Source organism: Acanthisitta chloris, unplaced genomic scaffold, assembly GCF_000695815.1.
Source record: "Acanthisitta chloris isolate BGI_N310 unplaced genomic scaffold, ASM69581v1 scaffold9339, whole genome shotgun sequence".
NCBI classification, from domain to species: Eukaryota; Metazoa; Chordata; class Aves; order Passeriformes; family Acanthisittidae; genus Acanthisitta; species Acanthisitta chloris.
In genome coordinates, this window is record NW_008690801.1 from 112,924 (window position 1) to 131,041 (window position 18,118).

At 39.0% G+C, this 18,118-nt stretch overlaps 1 protein-coding gene across 2 annotated transcripts in view; it reads right to left on the reverse strand.

The window, feature by feature from the left end:
* Nucleotides 1-16,742, reverse strand: part of LOC103809149 (sodium/potassium-transporting ATPase subunit beta-1-interacting protein 2) — a 79,544-nt gene extending 62,802 nt beyond the window's left edge. For both annotated transcript variants that reach the window (XM_009081962.1, XM_009081963.1), the window contains exon 1: nucleotides 16,540-16,742. In XM_009081962.1, the coding sequence (XP_009080210.1) occupies nucleotides 16,540-16,707 (168 nt within the window). In that variant the 5' untranslated portion in view covers nucleotides 16,708-16,742. The remainder of the gene's footprint in view (nucleotides 1-16,539) is intronic.
* Nucleotides 16,743-18,118: the final 1,376 nt, after the last annotated feature.

The window sequence follows — 18,118 nt, forward strand, 5'->3', positions numbered from 1 at the left end:
TGAAACTCTTCATCACATAAAAATGATGCAAAATTTTGTCAAAAAGTATAGTCTAAAGATAGGCAATTCTACTAAAAGAGCAAAACAAGCTCTGAAATTTTGGGATAATTAATATGCAGTTCTTCAAAGGTATCAGCAAGCAGACACTATTTGTACGGAAAAGCAATTATTACAGTAAAAATGTGAGTCTGTAAATGTAGCACATATTGCTTTCCTATGCTTTTTATGTAATCGGTATCATTATGCTACCTAATGGCACCAATTATTTAAAAATTAAGCACACAATAATGCATACTTTGTATTTATTACATTCAGATGGAGTTTCTAGCTGCAGCACTTCAGGGCCAGACATCCTTTAATAAATTCCACGTCTGCCTTCAGTATTTTCTCTAGGGTTGTATTTTTTAATGCTTACTCCTTTAGTGGGGAATCTCAGGCATAAAAAATTAAAAAGGTCAATTTTATGATGAAACACATGAGTCTGGATATTCTAAATGGCACCCTAGATTGCAGGAGCTAATTGCTTTTCAACAGAAGAACTCTCCTAAGTGCTCATGCTGGAAACAGGTTCATGTGAAAAGCAGGATGCATCTCTACTCTGCTTCCAAGCCTGCTGGGATTTGTTGAGATGAGTGACGCTGTGAAAAATAGAAATCACCTGGAGCCTGTTAATATTATAATCAAGTGAAAGCACAATTACTACTGTCTTAATCCACCTGTCTGTATGCATCCGCTCCACTTCCAATCATCTGCTCTAGTCACAGGTGTATTATTATCGAGATGGCATTGAAAAAATTCCAACCCATGTATGTTCCAAATTGCTGTATGCTCTTTCATGGCAGTCTGTCTGTCTCTGCAGCTTTGATGCAGTTGTTTGTCAAGAAGGAGAAGCAAACAAAGGCCCCATATTGCATGAAGTAGAGCCAAAGTGCCTTCGTGTGTGGAGGCTGGCTGAATGATGCCCAAATTTGAGTTAACAGGTTGCAATTTTGACAAGTGCCATTTATGTTCAATGAGGGTAAAAAAATTCAAGCAAATGTACTGTATTCTGATAACTCTGTGCCACGTATCTGGAACACTAAGGGAGCTTTGGGAAACAAATACAAATTTATAGTATATGATGGCAGTTCTGCATAACAATCTGGCAGTACAATATACTTAGTTTTTGATTTCACCCTGAATGATATTTGATAGCCTAATTGATCAAATCGAGTGACAGGAATTATACGTGATAAAATCAAATTACAACAACAACAGCATCAACAATCAAGCAATAACAGCTGCAACAAACAACACCAGTAGTAACTTTTAATTTAGAATAAGAAAATGCTAAATGAACTAAGGATATGTTTTCAAATTTCAGAGGTAAGCTGTAGGGAGGAACACTGAATAGTTTAACAATTTAGGCATTCACCATTTCCAGCTGATAGGTCTGCATCATGTGAAACTTAAGTCTCTCAGGCATTATTTGAAAATACTTTGAATATGAATTTCAGAGTTTGAGTCTTTGATTTGTTAACTGTTGTGTATGGAAGAGTACAAGAGTCTAGGTTTCATACTAATCGCAGAGACTCTTAGAACTTTTGTTTAAAATTATCAGAAGATTGGATTTTTGAGGGTAACTGTAGATAGTGGAAAACAGGGTAGGTTCTTTTACACCTCCCTAATATATTAAAAGCAAAATTAAAAAAGCATCTAGCTTTCCAGAAGTGATGCTGAATTAACCTCTATGTTCATGTGCACAAACCAGGAGTTAATCTGTAATCTCACAGCGGTTTAACACTACTTGTACTTTTCTAGCTAGCAGACTGTTTGGGACAGGAAAAAACAGTCTTTCAGAAGAATGCTACTTTTTAATTTCAGTGAAGTTTTGTTTAAACACCTGAAGTTAGAAGAAGAATTATAAACCTCCTGAATGATCAGTGTAGCTGCACATGCTGACTACAGAGTGCCACCGAGTCCCTCTGTGAGGCAGTTAATGGCCTAAATGCTTTTTATACCCTCTTCGAAATCTCCCCCTGAGACTTGTTCAAAGCTTCATGTGCTGAGTAGAGCTCTCTAAGGAGCTATGGATCAAATGGAGCCTGTTGCTCTTAAGCGTGTTAGAGCTGAGAAAGATGCCTTTGCAAAGTTCAGCCCAAAGTTCAGAGCTGTTCTGAGATCAAACTCCCCAGATCAAACACTGCTCAAGTGCAGGGTACTAGTTCAGTGTGCTGATGGCAGCTGTCATCTGTGGCTGTCCTGTCCCTTGTCTGGAAAGAGGTGACATTAATTTTGTTATTCTGGAAATTCTTGTTAGTATCCAAGTTGAGATGGATCACACCATCCGAGGCAATTCCCCGTAAATGCATAAAAGGATAATACCTATATATGACTTTAGAAAGAAATATGTTGGAGTTTGTTTTGTTTTGTTTTATTTATGGACAATTACACAACAAGGAAACAAAAGACTCATTCCTTTTTCTTGGTGACATTTTTCGAGACTGTTTTAATTAAAATGAATCAGCAGGTTTAAGGAAGCTGAGCAGCTACTCAGACGGAGCATTTTGAGATAGAGAATACAACGTATTGTGGTGGGATTTTGTTCATGCCCATGTTTAAAAATCATAGGATTAAATGACTACTACTTCTGGTAATTTTTAGGCTCTTCATAGTGAACCTCCCATCAGCAGTACTATTTTCAAGATCAAAAAGAGACTGGAAATGCACCACATATTGCTTACCTATGTTTTAGGTGTAAGCAGTATCATCATTTTAATGACACTAACCTCTTTCACACAGTCAGAGCTTCACAACTCATAAAGGTGTAAACACGCAGATGACATTTAGAAAGGATCTGATACTTTAGAAAATGACAATTTGTTTAGTTCATGCAATTCACATTTCTGTAAAATTTGCTGCATCGTTATATTCTGATCGTTGCAGCAGGAAGCAATAATCATGGCAAGAAAGAGCTAACAGCCAAGGGAAAAATCCTTTTCTTATCACACACAGCGATTTTAGAAATATCTTTGCAAAACACAAAGCCACTGAAACCTAAAATGTAAGTTCAGACAGAGCACAAAACAATGATTTAGCAGATTAATGCTTTTGAAGATGAGATCAATTCATGCAGTTAGTAACAGAAAAGAGTCCACTGCAATCTTTGAAGTGTATTGAAATGTATCTGGGTTATGTATTTTGTAGCACTGCAATCTAGACACAGCAAAATTTCTGCAGGCATCTCTAATGGAGAATCAGGAGGCTGCCATCTGAAAATGAGGCAGGCACCACCAGCTGATATAGCAAATGCCAAGTGGCTATTTAGCAGTGCCAGCTCATGGTAGACTCACACAGGAAAACTACCTTCCACCCCCTCCCCTTCTCCCGTTTTTATCTAAATCTTCAGGAAACTAAATCACTTCCTAAAAGCTGGGATGGAGAAAGCAGTCTATTATTCCCTGGCAGACCACAAAGTATTGTCCATATTGACAATCTGTTTTGTGCAGACAGGCTGAAGAAGTAGTAAATCCCATTAACCTGTTCAAAGTCAAATGAAGATATTTAGAAAACAGAACTGCTATTACATGCAGTGGTGAAAGAAAAGCATATCACAGAAAGGTTAAATGGATGCACCAGATATTAGATTATGCACAGTTACAACTGGAAAATCCCCCCAAACCTTTCTATCACCTGCTCTTGTCCTTCAGGATATTAATTATATACCCCTCAGGCTAACTAGCTGACCATTCAAATAGTATCTTCTGTTCTGTCAATGATAATTTTCAAGATAAAAAAAATCAATGTCATGTTAACAGGACTACTATAAAAAAATCCTTCTTATACTATGGTTTTGCTAATGCACACTTTCTCTGTCCAAAACATGTGGCATTTGGTGTGTACAGATCATTCTGGAGATTTACTGTAATTATGTCATGATGTGCTTATTGTTATAGATTCAGCAGCCTTTCTGCATTTCTACCTGTTTTGTTAAAGAGCAGCTGCCAGCTTCAAGTTGTTGCCTGCTTCCAGTGGCAGAAGCTGAATGAAGGAGTGCTTTCCAGGGAAGACATGTTTTGAAGCAGACATACTGACAATAAAGCAGTTCACTAGGGAGGCATAACATTGACTGGATAAAAGTTGAGCAATCATTCTATGGTAATTTACTGAAACTGGGTGCAATTTGCTTTAAGACAGAAATTCCCTCTGCTGCTGATGTTGGACTTGGAGGCCTTTTGCTGATAAAAGAGTGGCATTTGCTTTTATGAAGTAGCTGATCTTTGGAGATTCATTAAACCTCATAATTTCTTCATATGCATAAGTGACTATTAATACTTACTGAATGAGAGGAATGGGAAGAACAAGGTTGACTGAAGCAAGGCTCAACAGTCCTCTTTCCCCAACTCTCCCTGCTCATTGGGAAATTACTAAGAAAATTAGTAAGGAAGGCCTTTGTAATCTCTTGGTAAAATGGTGAGTGCTTCAGATGAGACTGTCCAGCACTGCCCTGATTTCTGTGCCTGGTTTTCATTGTGAATCAGCTCTGTGCAGTCAGCCCAGCTCCTTCCAACTTCAGTGTGAGCCAGGGGAACCTGAGGATCCAGCCCCTTGTCTGTAGCCACTTCCCAACAGAACACTCACAGAAAATGGGGTTATCTGAACAAAGGTTTACCTAAATTTACGGTAGGAAATTGCATCTTAGTCCCAGATTTATTTATCCTAGTCTTTAGAAGAAGGGTATGTAGAAGCAGAAACTGTTAACTAATTGTGTGCAAAACAATAGGTGCAAAAATGTACGAGATTCCTCTGATGTGTTCTTGCTACACCCTCCTTGCTGGAAATGGCAGCTATTAATATTTTATTGACTTGAACCTCTGGGGTAGATTCCAGATGTCACTACTTGATCATTGTGCACATATAAGGAAAAATAAATTATGTCATGGCAATGTTGAATTCCCATCTATGGTAACAATCGTTACCAGCAGACAAACATTCTTGTGCCTTTTCTAGTGCTTTTTTTTCCTCATGTTGTTACTATGCACACGTGACCAATCTGTGGACATATGGAAGTAAAATAAAGCAGAGGAAAAGTCACAATATTTCATTAATAAATTGCATATATTAAGAAATAGCTATTCCCTTTCCCATGTTCAGACCAGAACGGAGGTTAAGCTGTCAGAGCTCAAAGGTAGAGTTAAAAGAATGCTGCCTGCTTGGAAAAAACATTCTGAAAACATGAACTACTTTATGCCAGTCAGTTTCAAGCAGTTGGGTACCGAAAAACTGATATCTCAATAGTGCTCCATTTTAGGTGAATGGTGCTACTCAGGGGCACATTTTGAAAACCCCCCCAAACATATCATAGATGCACATATGTTCTCTCTACCTGTCCAACCAGTGCTGAAGATAACATCTATTAAAGAAGTGGTGAGAACTGGCTGATGTCTACTGAGAATATGTGCAAAGGATAGATTACCTATGATTTCAAGGGAAAGTAATTTTCTTCAGTTGGATGGAACAATGACTTATTCACTAATGAACATTACTTGTCACTTATAATCTCAGATTTGGGTGGAAAACTCAGAAAATTTATGGCAAAAAGTTTTCTTAGACTCCATTCTCCATAGCATTGGAGCACTGCAGAAGTCAATGAGCCAAGTATCCTTAGGGCATGTCTAGAGAGGATCTTTATTGCACACATTGCTTTGCATGCCACAAAAGTACTAACAAAATTCGACCTTTTCCTAGAAATTATGAGCTTTCTTCCCACAGTACCAGGTTACAGTTCATGTTACTTTCCTGAATTCCAAGCTATGGGTCCAGACCGTGACTCAAACAGTAGCTGGAGATCTAGCTAATGTTGGTGTTGCTAAATCTCTAGGAAACACAGATTCTGAGTGTGCAATTGCCATGACATTGGGGATGTACAGAGGTGCATATAGGCATAGTATCAACTGAACCCACAGATTCTCTTCTGGCCTAGAGGACAAATGTGGCACAGCTTGTGTTCACACAGATAAGCTCTTTTTATCCCTCTGAACAAGATGAGCAGATCCAAATTGGCTACAGCAGGTGCTCCCTGGTTTGTGCTACCTCTGTACCCATGCCCTGACAGTGTCTGGGAGAGTAACAGCTGGTTTGGGCTAAATGTGTGACAGACACTGTAGCAAAGCTTAAACATTATGGACAATCATGTTGTAATTTTTAGGGTGCATCCAAGTATAAAGGTACCATGCAAGCCCAGAGCCCATGCAGCCAGTCAAAAAAACTATCAGGAAACCAGGCACTATGTTAAACATCACTCACCTACACTTTAAATGAAGTTCATTAACACTGTTAAGACAAAACATTTCAGGGCTGATGTATTTTTCAAAAGAATCATGTTCCTTCAGAAAATTCCCAGTCAGCTCTACTTCTGAGATTGCATGAGAAACTTAAGTTATCAAAAATACTATGAGCAGTTTACTGACCCCTTTATCTTGGGCTGCCTCAGACACTTATTCCAAGGGTCCTAGGGTACATAGTTGCCACAGAAAGCTAGGTACTTTCTTTTTTTTCTGGAAGGCAAAAGCCTCGTTATGCCATCTGTGCGAGAAACTGGGGAAAATTTACAGAATTCATAAAGTGATATTATTGGTTTTATTTTATACACTATAAAGCTAAGGGACATCTAAGTACTTCCTAGATTTTTATTTCCTTAGGCATAGTTATTATTTTTAGTGGGATGGTTAGTTCTACCAAATGCACACAACTTGTATTACCGAATTTCAGGAATCAACTATTGAGCAGTACCTTCATTACAGGTTCAGTTGCAGTTGCTGACATTGCTTGTCTTTGGTTTAATTTAACAGATAGATTTTCAGCACCATGGTATGGTGACAAGAATTGTCATGACTAAAGCTGCAAAACAGGTCATTCTATGTTTTCATAGATAATACTATACTTTTATGTGCTCAGTTCATCTTTTGCACAGGAAGCAGTGCTAACAGCACACAAAAAGAAACATGAAGTATAGGACATAAAGTATACAATGCGAGTTTTGACACGACTTTGAAAAACACTCATAGTCCTGGCTTTTTCTGTGTTTCTTTTGAAAATATGTTTATCTCCATAACGAAGTGAGGAAGTTGGCTGTATATTTTATCCCTCCCTATCTTATATTCAGGAAAAATTTACCTTAACTCATGAACTGAGTCATCTTACTTCCAGAACTGGAGGCTTTTCTTGGGACATGAAGCAAAATGGCAAAATAGTAGCTGCCACTTTTGTATATGGCTGAACAAGGCAGCACTGTGATATCAGCAAGAATACCAAGCATGGTGACACTGAATTACATCTGTACTGTGCATGGGGTTCTTTATATTTCTAAAGAGCAGAACTCCTATTTATTGTACCTTCAGAGTCAGCTCAGGAATGGGGTTGGTGAAACAGGCACTTGACTATGAGTTTTCAGTATGAGGAGGGGTTGGGGTTTTTTCAACTACATGTTATAGTGGAATACTTCTGATTACAGAAGCTTGTGCTATTTATTATTATTCCTATTCTTGTTAGTACTATTCTTACATCTAAAGCAAGTGTGATTTGCTCTCTCTATCATGCAAATTCATTTTTATAGAAAGCAAATCCAATGGACTAGGCACTTCACCCAGAATCTCTTCAAAGCATGAAAGACCTGTACAGCTCACCAAGAGTGGATAAATAGACCCCAGACCAAGGCATCTGATCTGTGTATGGCTGGAAAGCATTCACATCTAGGTCTTATGCTATGACAGTGTCATGAAAACAGGACTGTGCCAGTACCAGAACTGAGGAACAATTTAAATGCCAGCTGTGGGAGGAAGCAAGTCAACAAGCCAGCATCACCATTCAGCACAGCACCACCAGCACCACATTGCCCCAGGACAGCCATGAGATGCTAAACCTGGGGAACTGTAATCTCACTGCTGTATCGTATCACTCTCTACCCTACAGGGTCAGCCAGAATCAGAGTCCCCTGTGTGAAGGAATACATATGAGATGGTCAGAACAAATTCTCAGGAAACTTCCCTCAGGCCTCAAAGTAATGAATCCAATGTTCAGTTCTTTGTTTTCATAACTCCAACCCCCTACCAAAAAAATCACATTCACTATTTGCCTTTGCTAGTGCAAGAAGGTCTGTGTAGGGCAGAACTGCTTCTTCCAGTCTCAGCTCATGCTGCTGGTGGTGTCTTTGTCAGGGAAATAAACCTTTCAGAGACAATCCTGTGTGCAGTGGTCAGGTAGCAATGTTTAAAGCTGCCTTCTCTTTTGAGTTGGAGCAAGCTTCTTTTCAGACAATTAGCATATAACTTAGCTTTATACAAGCATAGCCCATTAAGAAGGGAAATTTTTAAGGAACTGAATGAATACAATTCTACTGAGAAAGCCCTCTGCTCATTCTAAAAAAAGTTCATGCTTTGATGTGTACAATTCAGCTTCCTGCAATGAGTAGTGAAGATATGCAGGTAAAATTTGATAGAAGCCATAACAGATAATACATATTGGCACGAAGAAATATCTTGTAGTACTCCTCCAAAACATTAATGTCATAGGCTCTAGCATTATTCTCAAACAGAGAACAGCAATATACTGTGCTCGAAGCCAACGTCAAAGATGCCTGAACCTGATGCTGCCTCTTTGCTAACATGGCACAACACCGTTATTAAATTAACACTTTACACTGATTCATAAATCTTCACATTGTGCTGATTTTGACCAGTCCCACAGTGAAAAAAAAGTCTTTCTAAAGAACCAATCTATATAATTAAGAATCAATTTTATTTCAATAATTGTGTTGCCCTAGAAAAGAACTCTGCCTTAATTAAATAATATTATTTTTCTCCATGCATGTAGAAGAGGTGGAGGCTGCTGTCAGAAGGGAGGTGGGGAAACAAAATTAGTAAGGGTAAATCAAAGCAAGGACTTTTATGTGCAAGATGTGCTTCCTGCACAACTAAAGACCCTTATGTTAGCTAGAAAGGACAGGAAAATTAAGGACCCAGCATTAATAGACTGCTACATTTGTGGGTCAGATGCTTTGCGAGAGCTTTGCTGCATTAGTAGCAAATAGATCTGATCTTTACCTTTTCCCCCCCTTTTTTCAGCATATCACACTGTATGTATTTTAAGCACATGAATGGCTTATGATGGTTTGTTAGCAGAACACACAGACAATATCAATAGATGACTCTTCCTGGATGATGACTATCATCCATCTGAACTCATTGAAGACCTCTAATACAGTACAAATTCTTAGATTGTTCCTTTGCAGCTCTAACAAAAGGATTTACCAGTTTAGTTTTAGTATTTCAAACTGGACAAGTTTGAAACAAAAGAAGAGATAACTTGTTTTGTTTGATCCACTCATACCTATTTTGAGGCCCACAGAAACACCCTTTTGCTGTTTGCCTCATTCCTAATGATATCACTAATTTGGCAGCTTTTATTTTTCGTGCATTCCTGAGACTCCCTCCCTCACTTCCCCTGCCTTTTCTCTTTTGCCCCTCCTCCCATCATGCAGTCTGTCCTGCTGATACACTCACTACTCGATTTATCATTTGCTGGTGTCTCTGAAGAAATTCCTAGCCTTTTGCTCTGCTCAGGTCTTATTGATGTCTTCCCAAATAAAAATAAAAAAATTTAAACATACAAAAATCCCTTGTTCCCTTTTCCTGCTCTAACTGCGGGGGCTTTACAAGCTCTCTGATTCTTTAACCTTTGAGGTCCTGCTGATGCCCTCCTGATCTCTCACTCTGTAAGTCTTAGCTTCAGAGGAGCATCCTGCCTCTACTCCTGTGCCACGTCCTCTCCTTGCTCCTGACAATGCCTCAGTCTAGACAGAGCCCACCTGGAAAGCTACTGCTGAGAAGATTCTTCACATCTCTCTTTATCCCTCCATTTCTTCTCCGTAGTTTCTTCCACTGAAATTCAACTACTTCATTTGCTTACAAGGCTCTTTGTGGCTTGTCCCTCCTGGTTTGTCCTTTCCAGTCAGTATGAGAGTGCACTGCTGATAAGCCACCAGCTTCTTGTCAGTTACTTCATAAATTTCGCTTTTCACACACTTTCATCTTTTGCTGACTTTTAGGGCAATTTTCCTCCAGGCAAAGCAAAGTTTACTCATACTGAATCATAGCCCTTTTTAGGGCTTTTCTATCATGCCTAAGAAGATGGTGACAATAGTCAAACACCAGGTGCAGTGAAACTGCAAACTAGTATTCCCGCTCTGTCTTTTTGTCTTTTCCTCCTCTTCTGTCCATAAGATTTGGCTGGCTTGTTATGTACCTTGAAGGTTGGTACTTTTGGACAGGAACTGCTGCTTTGTTTTGCTGTCATACTTCCTTGAGAGCCTATAAGTGATAGACTGTCAGAAACATATTTGACCATGTAGTCCTAAAGCACAGATAGACAGTCCAGTAAATAAATTCCTATGTGACTATACTGGTACTCACTACTGCTATCTCTCCACAAGAGCTTGAGACTATTTAATGTCTATGATTCTAGGATTCTAATGTCACCCATGCAATGCTAACATTAAGGATTTTAGGAGTACTCTATTCTAAGTATTATTAATCCTTGAGAGAAGGTGAGAACATGAATGCTATTCTACTATTCTGAGTGCTTAAATACATACACAGACCACCTTTCCATAATATTTGATTACCTGAAATATTGAATGAAATTATCCTGGCAGCATCTTTCTGAAATATTTAAGAACCATTGTTTGTATAGTCCAAACAATAACTGGCATGAATTAAACACCCTACCAAAGGCCATATGGCAAGTCTGCAGCAGAGCAGAGATTTTGGTGCTGGTATCCTATCTTCTTCATAGCTGTATTATTGCATCCTAATAACACAGTTAAGCCTCAGGATGTTTTAAATCAATTTGGCAGCATTGGAGCCTGAACAGTATTATGCATGATGCAGACTTTGCAGAATCCCAAATGGTATACATTTACTGTAAATACTATGGATAATTACATATTACAAATTTTAAAGCATGAAATAATAATTTTAATGACTGCATGAAGCATATACTCAAGTATAAATACAGGAAGGAACAAAAAGGAATTAAGCGTAATATACAGCACATAAAAATTGGTGGACAGGATCACTATGAAAATGGTCAATACTTTTATGTAACAGTTTACTTATGGTCTTATTTATTTGATATGTAAATTACTATCAATAATGCAGATACAGTACATAAGAAATGCTTTTCCCTTACTTGTTTTACTGGAATAATATTACACAGTTCATCTTTTTGAGGGCTATATAACTAAAACCCAAATTGGCTAAGGTGATGTCTTCACATTAGTCTTATTCCCATAACTCAGGCACTTAGCTCCACTAAAATCAATAGATTTGTAAGTGTGTAAGTGAGGAGTAAAAGACAAGCATACTAAATACTTTTAATCCTGTGTTGGCAAATAGATAAGTAATTCTGTCACACTTATCTCCAAGGCTGATCTTTATTTGCATATTTTCAGAGTTTTGATCTACAAATGGGTTTTAATTTGTTGACTTTTGCAAGAACAGCCTTGTGGGAGTGAGGGCAGGTCATGCATAATCAAAGAGTAAAATACAAGCAGAAAGAAAATGTAGAGAATCTGAGCTCCATTTCTGTATGAAATGAAATTACCATCATTATCATTTCCTTGTACCACACAAAGGCCTTACTGTAGAGAGTGTCATCCATATTTAGGGGCTTTTTGAGAGATTCAAGTGATCCCTATCTAAGCAGATGGTACAGTGTCTTATGAACTGAACATCAAAAATTTAGGCAGGCTTTCCTCTCTTCAGCCCTTGGGAAGAGGCACAGAGAGATGAAATGACTTTCCAGAAGATATTGTGGTAGACCTGGAAGCAGAACCCACTGACCTGAATCACAGCTCAGGGCCTGAACTGAAAAGATTTACACCTTCTGTTATAAGACAAGAGTTCAATAAAAAGTGCAAATTAAGAAAATTTTATGCAGGCTCTGTAGCTAGAATTAGACATTGATGTGTGTGGGTGCGTGTGAAACTGCGAACTTATGACTCTTTTTCAGCTGTATGACCAAAAGGTTGGGATGCAAATGTTATTTATACACAGAGCCAATGACTACCTTAAGCCCTGACATTACATGTCAAGGTTAGCAGGGGTGTATAACCTGTACTTTGTCCCTCCCAAGCTCTGCCCTCCCCATGGTGAAGTGGCAGCTATACCTTCTATTGTTTAGGGGTAGCTGGGAAGTTTCATTCAGCCTCCACTTTGTAAATACTATACAGAGTGCAACTCAAATAGTTGCAAATCAAATCCCCATTAGTACCACTGACCTCATTCTTTACCTGGAACAATTCTCTCCAGAGATCAGTAATTTAAGTATATCTATCCTTGATAACCCAGTAGGCCTGAAAATGAAATAGCTTCTCTAATGTAAGCAACAAGAATCAATAACCATTAAGCACATAAGGACACTTTATTGTCTGAAGCATATGGGTATACAAGTCATGCCATCACTAGACCAGTTCTTTTTGGTAATTTGTATGCACCAAGGACAAGCAGAGTTGTGGTCCTTGCAGAGCACATTGAATGGGGCATGTACTTAAGATGTAGCTCTGTAAATGAGACTTCCCTGGGAAAGAAAAATTGAGTGGAGAGTTTTGCCCAATGTGTGCATGCAGAATATATTAAGGGTTAGATTTGTGGAACAAAACAATTGAATTAGCTGTGGCCAAAACAATGTATTTTTTTCTCCATGTATCAGAAAACCTTAAATAACTATTGCTGTCAAAGTGCAATGAAGCTAAGATCTCTCATTTGCAGATTCAGCATATTCACCAGGAATTGGGGAGGTCAGGAAATGAGGGAGTTGTTCCACAGAAATACAGAATCACAGGATCACAGAATTGTTAGGGTTGGAAGGGACCCTAAGGGGATCATCTAGCCCAAACCCCCTTCAAGGCACCTGAGGGGTCACCTAAAGCAAGGCACACATCCAGATGGGTTTTGAATATCTCCAGAGAGGGAGAATCCTGTTCCAGTGCTCTGCCACTCTCAACATGAAGTTCTTCCTCATGTTGAAATGGAACTTATTATGTTTTAGTTTATGTCTGTTAATCCTTGCCCTGTTTCTGGGCACCACTGAAAAAAGCCTGGCACCATCTTTGTGGCACTTGCCTTTTTATATGTATTGATAAGATTCCCCCTCAGTCTTTTTTCTAGACTAGACAGGCCCAACTCCCTCAGTCTCTCTTCATAAGACATGGTCCAGACTGCTAATCATATTTGTGGCCCTCCACTGGACCATTTCCAGTAGTTCCTTGTCTTGCTTGAACTGTGGAGACTGGAATTGAACATAATACTCCAGATGTGGCCTCACTAGGGCCAATTAGAGGGGGAGGATCACCTCTTTCTACCTGCTGGCTACACTTCCTGATGCACCCCAGGATGTCACTGGCCCAGACATAAATGTGCATTATATAGTAGGTTTTCACATCTGTGATACAAAGATTGATCTACTGATAAACTCTACAGAGATTGTAGTCTTCTGCCAGCACTCAATGCACAGTGCTCTGTCTCATGGGAGAAAGGAATGGTTGTGGCTACTTTGCTATGCCTGTTAACACTGAGGGTTATTCCAGACCTGCTGTGCATGCATAAATGCTAAATACCCAAATTTGGATGATCTTTTATGTATCATAGGATTTTTTCCACACATTAGTCCTTAAATAATTTTTGCCCATTTTGAAGTTCTTCTTCTAGTCACTCAACAGAGTTGACAGCAGCAGCAGCAACCCTGGATGTACTTACAGCCTAGGCAATAAGAAGCTGGAAAGTAGTGCTGTGGAAAGGGATCTGAGGGTCCATGTTGATGACAAGTAGAACATGAGCCAACAGTGTGCCCTGGCATTCAGGAGGGCCAACTGTGGGGTGCATCAGGCAAGACATGGCCAGTGGGTTGAGGGAGGTGACTGTCCTGTTCTACTCTGTGCTGGTCTGGTCTCACCCTCAAGTCCTGTGCGCAGTTTTGGGGACCACAATATAAGAAAGATATTAAGTTAGTAGAGAACATCAAAAGGAGGGCAATGAAGGTGGTGAAGGGCCTGCTGGAAAAAATTAGCAGCAGCATTTGTATGGTGCACAACCCAGTGCTGTTTGCTTCTAGGACATGTCCCTCTGGGGAGAGAAGTTCTCTCAGAGACTACGAGTATTCTGCACTTTGTCAGCAGAATATGAGTATTCTGCACCTTGTCAGCAAAATATCTGTTTACAGTCCTTGAAATATTCCACAGACCACCTTGAGACTCACTTTTTGCAAGGTATAAACCATGGGGTTTATTATTATTTGTCATATTCTTGTCACTAAGTAATCCACAGTAAATATCACACCTATGCGAAGCCTAAACTTCTTTAGTTGCATTCTTTGTGAACTTACTGTATGCATGCTGTACAAAATGCACTCAATACAATATTTCCAAAGACTAATATAAGTAGTCCTCTATAAAGTTGGATGTCTTTGCAATTTTTTATCTGTAGGCAGTAGAAAGCATCCTTAAAAACATGCTGCAGTGCCACCAGTCCGTGAAAAAGCCAAGATCAACATTAGGTTCATCATTGTCATGCATATACAGAAATACAAATAGAAAACAAGTAACCAATTTGTAGGTTGTGATTTATAGTTTTACAGTTAAAGTACAAGATCCATTTAAGTGCCCATAAAAGAAATTTGAGGGAAAAGATTAATTTCTTTCTACTAACTGGAGATAAATCTGATCTAATACTTGGATTACTTGAAGCTAGTTTACTGGAAACCAAACAGTATTTGATCTTTTTACTTTGTGTTATATGTCACTGAGCAGTACCAGGTAATTCCTCTGTTTCTCATCACATTTAATATTATAGCGAATTTACACCAGCATTTCTATTAGAAAAAGAACCCCATGCTCACATTGGAGATGTGAAAATGATGTAAACAGTAGTCAAGCACCAGATTTGGAAAACTGACAGTTATACTGTGCAGCTCTTCACCTATGATAATCACATTTAGAGTAACAGGAATGGAAATATAACACAGACAGAGCTGGCTATAGATAGTGGATTGCTAATGGTTTCTTATTTTGAAACACTACCCTGACTTGCACAGAATGAGCTTATCCTAAAGCACAGATCTATTTAAACACAGACACACAAAAAACCTTGTTGCATCAGGAACAGAATTGAGCTTGAACTATATAGTCCTTGTGTTTCTTGTTCATCTTTCAGCAAATTAAAAAACAAAAAACCAAAACCAAAACCCACAAAAAAAGAAAGACAGGAAAATATGCTCGGTTACCTCCTTTTGAAGGCTTGAGGATAGGAAGGTTCTACAGAGGCATCTAGACAGGTTGGATCAATGGGCCAGGGCCAGTTGTATGAGGTTTAACAAGGCCTGAGTCCTGCACTTGGGTCACAATATCCCCATGAAGTGCTACAGGCTTGGGGCAGAGTGGCTGGAAAGCTGTGTGGCAGAAAAGGACCTGAGGGTGCTGGTTGACTGCAGGTGAACATGAACCGGCAGTGAGCCCAGGGGGCCAAGGTGGCCAATAACATCCTAGCCTGTATCAGGTGGAAAGTTTAGGCTGGATATTAAGAAAAAATTCTTCACCAAAGGGCTATCAAGCATTGCAACAGGCTGCCTGGAGCAATGGTGGAGTCACCTTCCCTGGAGGTATTTGAAAGACATGTAGATGTGGCACTTAGAGATGTGGTGTAGTGTTGGACTTGGCAGTGCTGAGTAAAGGGTTGGACTTGATGGTCTTATAGGTCTTTTCCAACCAAAATAAATCTGTGAGGCTATAACTCCATGAGTTAAACTTGAGTGATAACAAATGCTGGGGCATAAACAGATGGAAAAGCTGTTCACTTTTTGGATAGCTGGGAGCCACAGTATATATTGTTCCCTCAAAACAAGTGGTTTTCATTCCTTATTTTTCTGCAGTGTAACAGTGGATTCTTATGCTCTTGAAAAAAGATTTAAGATTTCTGGTTTTGATGTTCATACAAGTGCAACTTTATTTTTTTTTTAAATTTTTTGATTTTAAACCTCTCCTGTTGTATTCCAGTGTCTATTGATTAATAAGATTACAGACAAATTGATGAGATTTGAGTCTCATGAACTGATCAGTAAATCTATTTTTACTGTTGGGTTTTCTTCTGTATGAAGTTTGGCTTTCACAGCAGTAGCTGTAACAACGTATTATGTCACAACTTGTATACTACAGTGTAATTTGAATGGAACCTGCTATAAATAGTTTGTGGCATGGCCAATGGTCAAAATGGAAGCCAGGAGAAGACAGTGTGTCATGTCAGCAGTTCTTACAGCAACGATAAATATGTATGCTGGAGCTTTTTGCTTCCAGGTATCTTGAACCAGCTGAAAGGCAATGGAGATTCATAGCAAAACTTAAAGCCAGGGTTTGTGAGTGAATGCCATAACACTCCACTATTCTGGTAATAACATTCTGCAAGAAGAAATCCAGAAAAGGTGGTGGAAGTGAAGTTATCTGTAAACACTTACTGCAAGGAAGATCTGAAGGGAACTGTGAGCCACTTCTATGTACTGATATTCAAGAAAACACCCCGAGACAGTGATATAACGATGATCCTCTGGTGCCCAGTCTGGTGCTGGGGTTACTGAGGTCACGGTGCAGCCTGGCCCGTTCTCCATCCACCAAGAACGATGCATTGAAATATTAAAGGTCAGAATGAGATCTGTTTCCTGCAAAAGAACAAGTGAAGAATTAATGCTTGGGGATGGTACCCTGGTATCAAATGCCTCAGCAAGAGATTTCACAGCATGCATTAAGAAACAAAGAGCAGTGATAAATCTGCACTGTCACATGAAAGTTAGTGGAACTTGCCTGCTGCAAGCAGAAGTAGCTGTACCTTGACAGGCAGAAATGCTTTGGAGCAGGAAAATAATCCTGCAAGCCAGGATCTGTTCCTAGACATTATGGTAGGCTAGACTACAGCAGTCATTTCTGTAGCATTGCCCATTTGCCTGCAGATATCATAAGGATTGATGCATTTACACAGCAACCCTCCTCTGCTCAGTTCCTAGAAATATGTCCCATATTATGTTGGTCTGATGTACCAAACTATATGACACTCCTCAGGAATTAAGACTTCATAGACTTTAACATGCACAGGTCATCTGCAAGGTATTTTTTCTCAGGACCCTGTGAAGGAAACCTGTGGTAGCTCTACTGAAATATTGGAGAAGATGTAAAAAAAAAAAGATCCTGTGCTTTTACCGACAGGCAAAACCTTTTGCAGTGCCTCTCTCAGATTTCTAATTTCCTGTATGGAAATAGCTAGTGAATGTTGCCTTGTCTAAAGATTGCTTGGCTTGTTAAACAGGAGAGGCAGAGGCACGCAACCTTTAACTTCCATACAACTAGTGTGATGGAGTAACTAGTCAGCCATGCTTTCCATTAAGATTGCATTTATAAATAGTTCATAAAGGATTAATAAATGATTAATATACATCATAAACAATACTACGGATATGACTTTCATAAATTATACTTGGTTGCACTTTGCTTGAGGGTGTTGCCCATAGTTATAACAAAACTATGGACTCTGTGGATTCTGTAATAGTCTACAGTGTTTACCAACACTTTATAAATAATTTATAAGCTTAACCTCATTGTAAAGTGTGACTATCTAGTCTGTGTGCACATGTGCTCAGTCATGCAAAAAAAATTGCTTTTAAGTAATGTCTTTGCAGAGCCAAATTCTCCCCACACCTAACCTACATTTTTTTTCAGCCTGTTGATGCCATTAATAATTAAGATTCTCATAAAGATTTAAAAATGTAACTATTTAATTACGTTCACCATGCCAAAAGGAATAGAATGCCATTCCGTTGCAGTTAAGTTGTGTCCACATTTCCCTCCCTAGAAAATAATAATTTTTTCAGTCCCACTTTTTTTTCCCTTTTTGTACTAACTCATCAAAAGGTAACTCCATTCAGAGAGGTTTTGGATAATGGCATATGTCACATTGATCCATGCTTACTCTTGACACAGCAGTATAGCTGAATGTTTTTCATCTAAGTTGCAGTTCTTCACCAAAAGTGTAGAAATTTTGTACAT